At 37.8% G+C, this 15,490-nt stretch overlaps 1 protein-coding gene across 3 annotated transcripts in view; it reads right to left on the bottom strand.

Annotated features, from left to right (window-relative positions):
- The window catches only part of NISCH (nischarin), a 32,267-nt gene that overhangs the window by 7,931 nt on the left and 8,846 nt on the right, over nt 1–15,490 (bottom strand). For 2 of the 3 annotated variants that reach the window (XR_012630285.1, XM_074879479.1), the window contains exons 4-15: nt 14,013–14,061; nt 12,164–12,327; nt 10,539–10,634; nt 8,830–8,925; nt 8,107–8,259; nt 6,768–6,836; nt 6,130–6,315; nt 5,704–5,832; nt 5,136–5,249; nt 4,185–4,293; nt 1,446–1,567; nt 20–75 (exon numbers count right to left, since the gene is read on the bottom strand). Coding sequence is in view for 2 of the 3 variants with exons in the window: in XM_074879479.1 (XP_074735580.1) it covers nt 20–75; nt 1,446–1,567; nt 4,185–4,293; nt 5,136–5,249; nt 5,704–5,832; nt 6,130–6,315; nt 6,768–6,836; nt 8,107–8,259; nt 8,830–8,925; nt 10,539–10,634; nt 12,164–12,327; nt 14,013–14,061 (1,343 nt within the window). In the remaining variant the exon portion in view is untranslated. Of the gene's footprint in view, nt 1–19; nt 76–1,445; nt 1,568–4,176; nt 4,294–5,135; nt 5,250–5,703; nt 5,833–6,129; nt 6,316–6,767; nt 6,837–8,106; nt 8,260–8,829; nt 8,926–10,538; nt 10,635–12,163; nt 12,328–14,012; nt 14,062–15,490 lie in introns of those variants that run through there. The other variant, XM_074879480.1, reaches the window with a different exon arrangement.

Raw genomic sequence — 15,490 nt, 5'->3', positions numbered from 1 at the left:
GAACTTATATCTAGCTTACCACATGTGATGACCACTTCCGTACTCTTTGCATGAATCCAATAGAGAGGCAGGTGCCTGAGGCAAAGAAAAAAACAACAGGAAAATCTCAACTACTTACAGCCGCTGTCAGACTTCAGCATACATGAAAAGCAAAGTTAACGTTGGCTCGCACTTTTTAAAACTAGCCAACTCACTGCAAATCCTGACTTGTATTCATGGGCAGCTGAACAGCTATCATAGAATGGTTTGGGTCCAAAGGGATCTTCAAGATCATCTAGTTCCAACCCCCCCGCCCATGGGGCACCTTCCACTAGACCAGGTTGCTCAAAGCCTTGAACACTGCCAGGGCATCCACAACATCTCTGGGCAACCTCTTTCAGTGTCTTAACACCCTCGCAGCGGAGAATTTCTTCCTTATATATAAATCTACCCTTGTTCAGTTTAAAACCATTAACCCTTGTCCTATCCCTACACCCCCTGATAAAGAGTCCCTCCCCACCATTCCTGTAGCCCCTTTAAGTACTGGAAGGCCACTATAAGGTCTCCCCAGAGCCTTCTGCAGGCTGAACAACCCCAACTCTCTCAGCCTGTGTTCATAGGGGAGGTACTCCAGCCCCCTGAGCATCTTCGTGGCCTCCTCTGGACACGCTCCAGCAGGTCGATATTGGGGGCCCCAGAGCTGGACACAGCACTGAAGGGGGAGGTCACAAGAGGGTCTCATGAGAGTGGAGTAGAGGGGGAGAATCATTTGAGGATCCTGAAACACTATCTGTTGACTCTAAGTTGGGCATTCAATTAAGGCAGGAAAGGAACAAACTCTGCTGCTGACTTGAGAACAGATCAAACCTGTGACCCACAGACATTTCAGCATACTACAAATTTTTACTGAAATAGTGTAAAGTGAGGCAGAAAGGTAAAGGAACTTAAAGACCAACTACACTGGTACAAAGGAAGAGATTCCCCCAAGTTTTGCTGTCTCATTCCTTGAAGCCATGCACATGAAGAGTGTTTCCAATACAACAAATTAAATCACAGTTCAGAAGTTATCAAACAACTGGAGCTTGAAGGAGACAAATTAAGACCATTACCTATTGAAAGGAAGAAGGTTTTTCTACTCTACTAAGAGAATCGCCTTCCAAAAACTGGTAATATAGAAGTCTTAGCTAAGAGAGTATTACATGATTGTGATACTAATACTGGGTAAACATCTCAAAGTCATGACAGTGACACCAATTCTCTGCAACTGTGGTAAACTTGGATTAGGCATTTAATTTACAATGTGGACCAACCCTCTGACTCAAATTTGGGACTATCTCCTTTTCCATTACAATAGTTCTGAGAAGCCAAAAAACTTTGCTATGGATTACTATAACAGAAGTTTAATATCAGAAATAAGCTTGGAAAACCACTTTTAAAAACGCCATAAAGAGAAGGATGGCAATTACCTGATTTTTACATCTGGAGTCCTGTATTTCAAAGCATCTCTGGGGAACTGTATGGTCTGTAGGAGTCGAACCACTGGATTGCAAAAAACTGCTGGCTAGGACTGTTCCTTCACAAATTATTTCTAGAACAAATACAAACAACTCTTAAAATCACTGAAGTAAACCAAAATGAATGTCTCATTGGTATCTGCCAAACAAAAGGAATTAAAATCATATAAAATCATATAATCAAGATCTGATCATAAATCATTAAAGCTAAAGGGTGTATCTTCACATAATAGCCAGGACAAACAAAAGCTGGCAGAATTTTAGTCTAATTACAGAATTATTTTTAACTGCACCGAAAGCTGCATTAAAGACTGCTAAATTTCATTTTTCAAGCTATCAATTTAAACTTCGACATCTGGTGTAAGAATTCTTCACATAATTCAGTTTTAACAGAACTAGTCAGTTTTGTTAATACTAACCCTTACTTTTACCCAAACATTGCCAGGCTGGCAAACAGCAGAGAACTCTTTGTAAACTTTGTAGCATTCTCTCAAATTTTTGTAGGCTTCAACTGAACAAGTAGATCTGTGTAAAACCTTCAACCAGGCTCACCCCCCCAAATGGCACTCAAGATGATTATCTCCCATTATTCAGAACCTTTTTGAAAGGTTCAAAGCTGAATCATCAGTAAAAACTTACAAATGCATAGAGGTCAACATTCTCTGGGAGATTTGACTTTTTTGCCTTTTTGATATTCACAGCATTGCACTGACACAAAAAAGCAAATCAATTTTCAGTATTACCACTGAGCCAGCCAGCTCACATATATAAGTGGGCAAATGAACAGAACTACAGTGTCAATATGTTTCTGGCTTGAGCATAAAAACTCCTGCATATATCTTTCTAGATTGATGGTAAAATTTCACAGATTACATCAAACCATCTCATAGTCAGAGGAAACACAAGAGGTATTTATTACTTGAACAAAATACTGTGTTAGCAAGAAGGAAACTCAAACTGACAGGAAAAACAGAACATGACAGCATTATTCTTGGTTTTCTGTTTCCTATATAAATATTTAATCTTTTTCCATAAACCATTTGCCAGTGACATTTAATTTGAATAATATGTTACGGAAACAGATGGTGTCTAGAAAAACTGCAGAGAAAACAATTCATAGAAATAGCATATCAGGAAATTAATTCCATTATTCATGATTTAATGTCTAGCAGTGAAACTAATTGCCCAGCATATTTTCATTTTTTAAGAAGAGATTTCTCAAAATCAGTATTTTGTAAACAACCCTTGATAGCTAGATATGTAGCAAACAATCAATTTCTATTGTTAAAGATGAGAAATAGCTTGCCCTAGTCCTCATTTTCCCATTATTTATAAAAGTCATCCCCAAGATTCTACTAAAGCAACCTTATACCAAGGCTTTCTATAAAACTCCCAAGTACTACAGAAAGAAAGATTGAGATTTTTTTTTTCCTCCCAAGACTCATTTGCTCCTAAACATTTACTGTAATAGAAAAAGACTATTGACAGATAACTTTTAAAGTCACAGTGATTGTTAGCATGCGTTTTTACAGCTAGTCCTACATAAAACTGCAGGTTGTTGTATAGACAGACTGTCTCAATCCTGTAACTTAAATGCTTAATACTTTAAAGCAAGCATTGACTTCATTTTGGAAAAACTGAAATTTCATCTGCAGGTGAAAAGTGATCTAGAAGGTCTAAAAGGCAAGTGAAGTACATAAACAGCAACAAAATCTGTATATAAGTTGTCTGTCCTTTATTCAAATGCTGTCAGAACAATTTAATTTTTATAGTGAACTAAGAAACCTCTCATTTTGCAGAAACATCTACTGATTTTGCAGAAATCACAGCAGCGGACTTTTTTCAAAGATCAAGCTTTTCAGGCATGTTTCTCTCCTCCATCCACCAATCTACTGATTTACTGGGAAGAGTAAACTGTTCCACCCCCAATTATTGAGAATATAATCCCTGCTCTTTTAAATGGTTACAAAGTCTTCTCCCACTATGCATATCCTACTGCACTTTAAGTTTTCAATCAGGCAAAAGCAAAAGCAAAAAAAGTATCTTTATCTCTTCTTCTCAGTCACAAGTGAATATTCACATAAATCACACTTACAAGGCTCCTGCAAAAGCTGAAAGATAAGTCATTCTTCTAAATTCCTAATGCAACAGGCACACTTATTTGAAACATACAGTAAAAATAATTTTCAGATTATTTTCACAACAGATGTGTTGAAATCACAGGCTCAGCTAGAACACTAGTCCCACAACTGTCTTATCTCCTTTTTCTATCCTTCTGGTTTGATAGAAATGCAGCTCTTGCGAAAAAGCAATAATGGAACATGTACTACTTGAGCTCACATTTTGCAGACTGAGAACAAGTAGAGAAGCAATTTTAAAACATGTCTATACGTGCCACGGTCTTCTATCAAGACACGTACCTAAACTATGAAAAGATACAGAGTCATCTGCTGGTGATTTCTGCAGGACAATGCAGTAAAAGTAGTCCTGTACCCAACCTTCCAGCGAACAGGTTAGTTTTGCTGATTCACATACATACAACTTCCACCTTCTAAGCCAATACTACCAGGTCTTTCTGCTTTGTCTTGATAAACCCTATAATCCATGCACATAATATTCATGTATATCAATGCAGCTTAGAAAAGCAGAACCAAGAGGCTCAGCCCAGCAGCACGATACATACATGATTACCTTGGCTGGAGCTGACAGGACGAGGCAGAGAGGGAGAGGAAGGACGAACAGTAAGAGAAGAACAGTTTGATTTGGAGCTGGCAGCAGTGAGCCTGGAGTCCTCACTGATCTAATAAAGAAAGTATGCAGTGATTAAAGAAAAACCTAAATACACAGGACACATTAGATCCTGAACTAAAATAAGTCTACGCAAGCTTTCTCAATTTTAGTAAAAGGAAAGTTAGTGCCAGCTTTTTTTCTTGGGGGGGAAGGACACGACACACGACATGTCACATCCTTTGAAGTTTCTATTTTCACACTAAATGGAATTCCACTAATAAATTCATTTAGAAAAGTCATTCTGATCACTGACTAATCACTGTACTGACAACTATTGACAAAACTAGCAGCGAGTTTCACAAACCACAAGATAATGAAACCAGGATTTCTACACTCTAGAGACAGACAGGTTCTGATAATAAGTTTATTACCAAAACAAGACTAACTACACAGCACACAGACACACACGAGAGAAGGCAAGGAGGATTCAAATTTCTGATTCTTTCCCCACTGCTAAGCACCTACAATAAGAAAGTTTAGGGAAGTCATTTCAGTATTTTGCATCACAAGCAGTAAAAAAAAAAAAAAAAAAAATCACACCTCTGCAATACTCATACAAGATGTAAAATACGGCTCTTAAGGTCAACTGCATATTCACGGTGTACACCATTAAGTTATTTTATCTTTTCCTCCCACTTCCCCTCTCCCAAGCCAGCACAAAAAGGAAGGTCAGATAATTACTGAAATTACACTGAAAACTAAATAGGAAAAAGAGGCTCACATTGAAGCACAAAGAAAGTGTAAAAACTTTAATTCTAAGGAAAGTTTAATGAATTTTGCTTAGATCTAATTGGTGAAGCCTTTTTGCAAGCTTTTGTATACAGCACATTCTACTCTCAGCACCAAACTCACCTTTTTATCAGAGTTGCTCAGTTTGTATTTCACCTCCTTTGCTTTTTGAATAGCTTTTAGCACTTCCACAGTGTCTAGTTCCTTTTCTGTGGTAACAATGTTATCCAAACAGACCTAAAATAATATGTTAAAGGATCTAAAACTATTGAAAACAAGGCACCTCTGCAATTCATTTTTATTAATGTGATAATCAAAAATTATCTTAGCTTAATGCAAACTATGTGCATCTTCATAATCATTACACAAAACCAATTATCACATTAGACCTTGCTCTAACATGATATAAATTTAATGCAAACTCAGAAATGCTTGGTAAACTTAACACCCTTTCAGCTCAACTGCGTTTCAATATTAACATTCTGTTACCCAATGAAGACAGGGTAAGCTTCCATTTAGATCCAGGAGCATAGTCAAATAATGTTAATATGGTCTCGTTCTCTAAAGTCCTTCTCCAACACACACTAAAAACTCAACAGGTTTTTAGAACATTCACAGTTTCCTCACCGGGCTTTAAAACAGATTTTTTTTCAAATGCCAGCCTCAAAGGAACAAGTACACCATGGCTTACCTCTGAGGCCCTGTCCCCAAACTGAGCAAGTACTTTGGTCCGGTAATCAGGGATGATGCTCAACGGATTGCTGGATAAGACCACCTTTTCTAAGCATGGGAGGTTTCCTATATTTTTTACTTCATCAATCTGAAAGTTTTTGGATAAAAGAATGAATACAGATTGGCTAAATGTAAATGAGCATGGAGACTAAGCATTGTTCACATAAATTAGATACAACAACCAAGAAAAATTGCTATGGCCAATTTTATTGCATTTTCACCCACTAAAAGACTTTGGCTTTTAAAAGCCAAAAAGGCTTTAAGTCTTAAAAGGCTTGTGAACACCACCACCAAAGGTCTGCTACAACCTCTGTCCAGCAACCAGGTCCTTCTCTGTAGACAGTCACACACATTGTGCAATTTGACATAGAAAATCAACAATTACCTGTTCTATTTTGTTGTTGCTCAGATCCAAGTTGACTAGTGAGTACAGTTTGTTAAGACCACACAGCCTTTCCAGCTGATTTCCCGCTAAATTCAGAGTTTTGATGTTCCCCAGTTTTGTGTGAACACCTTCTAGTGATACAAGCTTGTTGTAGGATAAGTCCAGGTGAACAAGGTTGTAAAGATGCTACAAAAGCACAGAAAATCTATATCAGACACCAGTTCACTAAAATTAAACAATACCAAAGACATTGTATTATGGCTTGTTCATTTTTGTTTGCAACAGTGTTTTCACGCTGAACACTGCCTAGCATGAAAAACATGACATGAAATGGTTCATTGCACAGGTTCAAGCTTGTAGAAAGGGAGCTTCCTCAACTGCATTTTTACCAACCCACAGATAAAGCTGCCAGTCAATGAATTTAGCTAAGAACTAAATGTTCTATGTCAATATTGGCAAAGAAATGAAAATATCCAGAGCAAGTAAGAAATGCAACATTAAGAGAGTACTTGATGTCATGAAGGATAAGCTATTTGGGCTTAAACTTCTCTCCATGAGAAAGATAAGCAACAAAATTCTGAAACAAGAAAACTCATGTTCTAAGATCTCAGGCAGTCTGGAAAAAAAAAATCACTTACCTGTAAATTTTCTACTAGAGAGACACCATTGTGACTCAAATCCAGAAACTCAATCTTCGGAATTAATTTCTGGAAGGAGAAAAAAATGCATGTGCTAAATGCATTTTAGCTTATAAGTAGGATCATACTTCCTTCACTGTCAGCTGACCAACAAGCAAAGGACATGCATCCTCCAATGCACAGTCTCTCTTCTCAGCTTTTGGTATTAAAAAAAGCATTACGTATGACCTAGCATAACACAAGAGTTGAATCTTGCTCTTAAGAAAAACAGGTTACTCTGAGGAACATGGTTAAGTTTTAATTTGAAACCTGGTTTCTCACTGAAGACAAGTAAGTTTCTCCCAGTTTAGCCCCATTAACTATACATCAAACTCATTAATAGGTACTTCCATTTTATCAAGCAAGCATATCTGTTACACAGAAACCTGGATAAAGACAATAGTACCAAAAACCAAACAACTTGAGTGATTTGTTTCCGTGTTTTGATTATAGTAGCCAAGGTCACACAAACCTCTCCAAAATCCACTTTAACCCAGAAAGCCTTTTATTTTTGGAGGACTCAAACCTTGAATTTGATGCTGAATCATGACATCAGTGTATTTGCATCCACTTTATTTTGGTTGTAATCTCACCACTGACTTGCCTTGTAGTTAAGGTCTGGACTCAGACCTGAAGAACCTTACGTCTACATCAAAAAATCCTGAACAAGGAAACTGAGCCCCAAGTCCATGATCTCTAGTTAAGATACAGACATAACTACTTCCTCCCCTTCACAAGAGTAGTTCAAGTAAGAAATTATCTTCATATCTGACACCTGTTCTTGTGATGAATGCTAATTTATTTTTTCTTAACTGATTTACAAAAAGTAGTTCTAAGGTACTGGCAGAATACTCCAAATTGTTTCCATGCTCTTCATATTGTTTTGATGTCAAGAAGGCTGTCAGCAAGCCACAGGATTGTAAATATGCAGGAAGCTTGAGCCTTGATAACACTCCAAAGTTGAGTCCAAGAGGTTTTGTTCTTTTTTAAAAAAAAGATCTTTTCTAAGTGGCCTAAAGCCAACGCAAACAGTAGAAGCATGTTTCAAAAAGTCAGTATTCATGCAAGTCTTGCTTAGAGCACAGAATGACAAACTTTTCTCCTTCAGCAAAGAAAATGTCAAAGTAGTAAAAGAAAAAATCTCCTAAGCATTAACTTGGATAGCTAATCAACAGAAAGTAACTGCAACTGAAAATCTTTCAGAAAAAAGATACAAAGCGAATGCAAAATCCCTGCTGTGTAATGTGCCACAGAAGATCAGTCATACTTTTTTTTCCACAAATGAAAAAATATTTCTTACCACTGAATCATCAATTTGAGAGATGCTATTGTGACTCATATCCAAAGTTGTTAAAGTTCTCCAAGTTGGGATAACTGCTGTCACTGGACAACTTGAAGTTGCACCCTCTGGCTCCCACTGATCAAACTCAGAGGCCTCAGGCACTAGGATTTCCTATTTAAGACAAGCACACTAAAATATTATGCTTATGTCTTCAATGAATGCCAATGGTTTTGAAAACAATCCAAACAACCTTATGTAAGGAAGATATCTAAGCTTCATAATCACCTAGATTAACGTTGTAAGACTTAAAATTGTGAGCTGACAGGGTCCAGGGTCAGAATTATTTTAGATCTATAGGGAAGGAGTTCCAACACTGACCCAAACTGGGGAATGTGGAAGAACAATAGAGGGACTGTGAAAATTATGCTACTGGATATCCCTTGTCAAATCAAAGCCCAGAGAAAAGAATGACATATGCATTCGGTTCTGGGTGAATAACAGAAACATAAATTCCAATAAAAGCATCAGAAATGTCCCTGTGAAGGGTCATGTAAACACTGCCTCCACTTTAAAGTTGAGATTCTGAAAGATTAGCAAACCCTTTCACAGTTCCATGGTTTTAAAAGCAGAACCTTCAACTGGCAGTACAGAAAAGTACATGGACTCCAGATATTTCCACAACGTGCATGTTATTTTTGCATGTGCTTTGAACACTCACCAGAAGTAGAAACTCACTCTTACCTTCATTGATGTTGCCGAAAACCGAACACTCATTGTGGCCAGAGCATGTTTTGATGAAGTCAGCCCTTTGATAAGCTTTCCCCCACAATGATTGATCTATTTAAAAAAAAAAAACGTTTCTCAGAAATACTACACAAATATGAGACATAGAAGAGGCAGCTAAAAGCTTCAATAGCAGATTCTCCACCAATTTGGAAAGTAGTTACAGCACTCCCTTCAAATCTCATGAGATTATCAGATCAGAAATACCAACATTTGGTAAAGCTAAAGCAAGAAATTAGAGACATGATTACCAAAAAGTGAAATTCGAACATTTATTTGAACAAAGCTTCTTCTCCATTGACTTTCTACCTGTCTCATGTATTCTCCAAGGTGAAACTACCCAGGCAGTTTAATAGGACACTATTTTACTGTTACCAAAAAGAGAGGTACCTCAAGCTATGGCTCCATCTGCAGACACATTTATTTAGGTATCATATGTTCTTTATTGTAAATAAGAAAAAAGAAATGCCTAGTAAGTGAAGATACTAATCTAAGCATTTAATACACTAGCTAGCTAATTGCACAGACTAAGTTTAAGATTACAAAGTCTTCTTTCTGTAGCTCAATTTGGAACACCACCACCAAAGGTCTCCTACAGTCTCTGTCCAGCAACCAGGTGCTTTCCTGCAGAGTGTCACATTGTGCAACCCACAACAACTGGCATATTTGTTGGTGTATCAGGGTAACCACACTAACCAGAGACACAGAGCTCTTGTCACCCATGAAGAAGTTTTTTCCAGATTACCACTGTTAATATTTGGAATGAAAATGTTACTCTTGTGACAAGCCAAAACTTTTGATGAATATAGTTACAAAAGTCTTCAAAGACCAAAATCCTGTCTTTTTTCCCCCCACATTAAGCAAAGCTACACCCAAAACTCTCCATGCTCCCAGGAAAGAGGAAAATTGATACTATTCTGCAATACGAGGAATGTTACTCTCCCACTCTCCAGCCTGCTGTAGTTTCTTTCCCACATGAAAATGTCAATAAATCACTAACTTCAGAAATCCACTTCAGTTCTTAACCAATTTAGTCTCCCATATCAATGAGACAATAGTGTTCATGTACTAGAAAACGTACGGCATCCACCAGAAGTGGACACAGTACAGACTGCATGACAAAGGCAGATATTCTCTCTCTGGAAAGATCTGAAGTGGTCAGGAAAATATTTCTTAAAATACTCACTGAACAACTTCTACTAGAAACCCTGCCACTCTCACTGAAAGCAGACCAATAAAAAAAATCTACAAATTATCAAGCAAGCAGCACTATACCCAAAAGTGTACTTCCACAAGCAAATTTAATGTCAGAACATTTTCACAAATATTTGGTGCTTTCCAAACAAAAATTACTTTGAAATAAGAGACCCCATTATAACCCATTTGTTAAATCTTCAAGACAATGGAAATCCACCCTGTTCTAGGTTCTGTGTATATGCTGGAAATCACGTTCTTTTTGAAGACACACACAGTGCTGTTCTAAACATTTGGTGTCCTTATTTCCAAGACTTGTGAAAAAACATTGTTTCACAAATGAAAGTCCTAAACATTGCACTCCCCAATTCCAACACCAAATCAAAGCATACAATTACCAATTCTGAGAGATATGTGGCAGACCTGGCATTCACAGAGCCTCTATAATATTATGAGCAGTATCTCAGTCATACCTCTATTTGATGAAGTGATTTGAAAATTGACAGATCAAAAGGCAAGAGATGCTCCTGAATGTTACTGGTTCCAAAAGGTCCCCCTGTTCCTGTGACCTAGTAATCAACATTTAAGAACAGAGTTAATGCACATAACCCAATTTGTGTGCATTTCAGATAGTCTTACACAGGCAATAGGACAAATACAGGAGCTTGGAAGGACAGCCAAAGCTGCAACCAATTTTTCGAGTTTAGAATGATTCATGAAACTTGCAGATTAACTCTTCAGGAAAAAGATGTTAGTTGCTCCAGCTAAGTGCACTGAACTTGAACTGCCACCTTGTGCTTGTATTTTGTAGGACATGGGGAATGCAAAAAAAATACCATAGGCAAGACTGACCGAGGCTTCCATCTCAGATGGCCAAGCCAGAGCTACATGCACTAAAAACAACTTCCTTGAAACATCTGGATACTCCAAGACAGAACTGTCTTCAGTTCCACGACAGGGGATGAAATTCAAGACATTGACAAGATGGGTTTGAAGAAAACATTAGACATTGGTACACATCTAATAAAAATGCATCTAATATTTCCATGTGGTCATTGGATTCTGGCCTCAGAGCATGTCAGCAGCATAAAAGACAGGTGATTTCATTTATGTTTGCTGTGAATATATTTTGGGAGAAATCTCTATGGCTTTTGTCTGGTCTTATCTGTATCGTACAAGCTCTGAAGGTGCCCACTCACAGGCATTCAGAACAGCCAGAAATTCTGAAAATGAGTATTTTTCTAAACGACATGATCTTTTCCAGCCAGAGAATTCTCTGTTCAGGGGATTCTATACACACAGAGGATAGCAAAGGCAGCTGAAGATCCATGGGAATACCAGTACAGCTGTGGTTTTGCATTTGCAACTTCTTATGTTCTCCAGTGAAACTTCCCCCAATCCACTACTTTGTTTCCCCTTTGAACACACCACACAGTTAAAAGGAAGCTCTTCATGTAATAAAGGGACAAAAAAGTGGTTTTGAGCTGTAGCAAGCAGTGTTAAAAAAATTCCTTGGGAAAAGTCTTTCCAATTCACTCACTTGGTAGGAAAAAACCAAACTGGCTCAGAATAAAAATGATCTGTTTAAGGCCATTTTACTTTTATTCTGAAATGGTATATTAGCTAGAAATTCAGGGCCATCTCATCTATGAAACAGGTTTTTGTTAGTTTGTTGGATTTTTTAACTTTCAGATACAAAGGTGAGAAAGGGGATTGGATTTATATACACATACATGTACACACATGTATACATATACACTGGCCTACCAGACAGAGCGTCTGTAAAGAATGCAGGGTTGAAGAGAATAATATTTATCTATCTCCCCATTCCTACTAGCACCCACTAAGATTCTGTGACTGCATCTCTACAGAGAGCACTGCTGAAGAAACATTGGAGAATCAGCATTTTTATTAGAGAACTGTATGTGTATTGAAGGTTGACAGAACAAACACCTGTTGAACATTGACTTCTAAATGCTTGCAGGTGTTTACTATCAGTGACCTTCTGGTGCATTCAAACTAGACTCCAAAAGCATGCCAAGAATCATGTTAGTCTGGTAGAAACAACATCTCCAGTATTTGTGCAAGTATAGCTCACCTTTAAATACTTGAGTCTACAAGTGAAATCCAGAATATGACCTAGATCTGTTTTGGCATCTCCATTAGCACACGTAGGCTTCCCCTGTAGCAACTGCTGAGTGACAGCATATAACTGCAAGGGTCTGATGGTGAAGACTTCTCCAGCCATTAGCAACTGCTCCCCTGAAAAATAGAGTACAATGGTATCAAACACAGCTGCTGCAATAGTTAAAAAGAATAAACAGTACATGAAAGACCTAATGTTAGAGATTAAATGGTTGTAATTTATACTCTAAACTCACAATTGAGGTACTAAAACAATGTCTTTTTTTGCCACTTTAAACTAGAATGGCTGAATTGAGATTTTATAGGTTTTTAACACCAGACTACACCAGGTGTTCAAACAGGCACTCTCATCATACAAGCCTGAAACTCCTAATGGCAAATTTCCCTCAATCTTAACAGGACTGGAATCTATCAATAAAGTTCATTTATATAACGTAAGAGATACTAAGCTTTTTCCAAGGTATCCCTAAATTCTATAGCAGTTAGGACTTACTCTATTCAGAAAAAGCACTGCGCCCGCCATCTAAAAAACAGACCTTACATCTTTTGCTACACTGCCCAAATGCAGAATTGTAGCAAATATGTTTTCTTGGAGAGTACGAGAACTTTCACCACACTAACACCAGTGCAAACTCCCAGAACAGTAAATGTATTATCTGATAATATTTTTACAATCCCATTTCATTCTAAGAACAGTAGGGAACAGCATCTGAAAGCCTCTCTGAATGCACAACAAGAGCTAATGTGAACTGCAGCAGTCAGAACACGCACATGTGGAATTAATATCTTTCTCCTCTCCCTTTTAGGGACATCAGTTTGACTTCATGGACAAGACAGCATCAGCTTTCATGATAAGCAGTGTTCTCAGAAATGCTCTGAGGAGTAAAATTCCCTTTGGCTTCAGTGGGAGCAAGTCCAAGTGTTCATCTGCACATTACTGGAAGGCTACACTAATATACAACAGTCAGACATCAATGATTCTGGTATCAGTGAGACTGCAGGCACTACAAAATCAGGAAAGATTTTTTTCAGAAACTTCCTTAAAATGTTCCAAAATTTGCTGAGTGCACCCTCTGAAATGTCTTCACCTAAACTTAATTTTGTGCCAGAATGATCTGAAGTGGCATGCTGAAACATGCTTCATCTATCACCTCAGCCAACTGGAATTATACAGTAGCATCTAGCATGTCCTTCAAAACAAAATTAGCACAGGTTAATCATTTCACTTGCCTCTGACTGTTAATGGACCAGTTAAGAGCTGTTGCTGTTACAGTAAGTGCATGTTATTTCCATCTGTCAGCCTCAGAAAGGGCCATCCTTTAATTAACTGACCAGAAGGTCTCATCTTTCCTGAATTCTGGAAGAACAGTATTAGTTTAGATAAGTGCCCTCTTGCACTTATCATACACTATATCAGGACTCACTGATATAAACCAAATTTTCTTACAGGTTACACTAAAACATACCAAGACAGAAAGCTTAACAAAGGCTTCTGATCACCAGTACCACATCCTGTCCTTCAAGGACACAGAGTAGTAGGCCCTTTCTAATACCTAAATTCACCAATTTCTCTGTTTTGTTTCCAAACATAGCTGCACTACTGTTACAGCTCCTCCCAAAATGCAGCTTGAATCAAAGTGCAAACAGCAAGAAAAAGGTGAAGAGAAAGAAGGGGAAGAAAAAGTCTCATAGTCTGATATGGAAGATTCAGATCTCTCATTGTCTGGAGATCAAATATCACAGGCATATGAACACAAGCACAGAGGAAACCATTCCCAGTTAAATTCTTGCAAGTTCCCTACCTTTGTGGAAGAGCTCTTCAGCCAATGCAGCAGTAATCCCATTGATCTCCTGCAAAGAATAAGCCACTGTAATAGTTATTTACATACTTAAGGTTCCAATTTTTCAACATGTACCTTTGCTGAAGTCTCCTTTTTTTTCTGCAGTACAGGACTTTTTTTAAACAGAAATCAACTGTGATTGTGTCTTATGGATTTCTTTGTAACTTGAAAATACTTTATAAAAATGACATGAAATTATTTAATTTCATATCATTTTCAGTTCCAAGATGGAAGATACTGAACTACATTTAAATAATCACATCCTGCATATATTAGAAAAGGGCAACAGCAACACTGCAACTATTGCTAGCCATCATTAGCCCAAGTTGAAAGAAAGCTCAGTTTTGAAGAAACTGTTAGAAGTATAGCATTATTAAGACTAATCTAATGCATCAAGCACTCAACATTCCTTGGAGTATCACTAACAGACAGAAAACTTTAGATTAACAGCTACAGGGAAGAAGAGAGATATAAAAAGTAATCAGTCTCCTGGACTTCCAACTCTATTATGCTTGCTGCAGAGTAATTCAAAAGCCGCTTTTCCCCATCCTCCATCTTCTCCACCCTCCTGGACCTACCCAGGTGCTCAACCTTCAGAGGGAAAGAAAAAGGCTGAAAAATCTCAATGCAAGGATTTGTTCTTTCTCAATCTGAAGGTGCACAAAGATCAGTACAAGTATTTCCCATCTGGGCATACTTCTCTTCACAAAAAGCAAATGCTCTGTGGAAGTGCAGAAACAGTTCTGAGCATTTCCAACAGTTCTCTCTCAAAAGCCCACAAAAAGAATAAAACAAAACTATTTGTGACAGTGAAGCTTCCCCTAGGTACACGCATCTCATTTTAAGGTAGCTGCAAAGGATAAACAGATATTATGGATCGTCACAAAATGAATATTTGATGGGTTTACTCTGCTGACAAATCCCTCATGATTCCTACCAAGGGAATAAATCCACAGGACATCTGCAGCAGACAGTTCAGCTCATTTGATGAGGCAGGCATTTTAGAAAAGCACATTCTTAGTATAACTGAAACCCCACTCACTGAGGATGAACAAAGCCTCCACACCACAGTTTTGAGAACAACAAGCTAGAAGCTGCATTCCAAACAAAATTGAACAATTCTGACTCTCATTTGAATAAGCCAATTACACTCATCTGGCATGCACAGACTTAATTGAAAATTATACTCTGTATCCCTTTCATCATCTGGGACAGAGCAGAATTTTTTTTCTACATTTATAACCAAAACAAGAATATGCCTCTTAGTCATAACAGTCCAAGTCAAAAAAAAAGCAACTCTATTCTTCTGTCTACAAGAGACCTCTGTCTTAGCTCTAACTACTTATATGCATCAAACCCACAGAAGTCCATTGTTTGCAGGTGTCCTAGCAGTTTGTGGGTATTCAATTCTTTTCCTGCAAAAGCTTCTATCTGTAAGT

This window comes from Strix uralensis, chromosome 10 (genome assembly GCF_047716275.1).
Source record: "Strix uralensis isolate ZFMK-TIS-50842 chromosome 10, bStrUra1, whole genome shotgun sequence".
NCBI lineage: Eukaryota > Metazoa > Chordata > Aves > Strigiformes > Strigidae > Strix > Strix uralensis.
The sequence above is the reverse complement of the archived record's forward strand: the minus strand, read 5'-3'. Positions and strand labels throughout refer to the sequence as shown.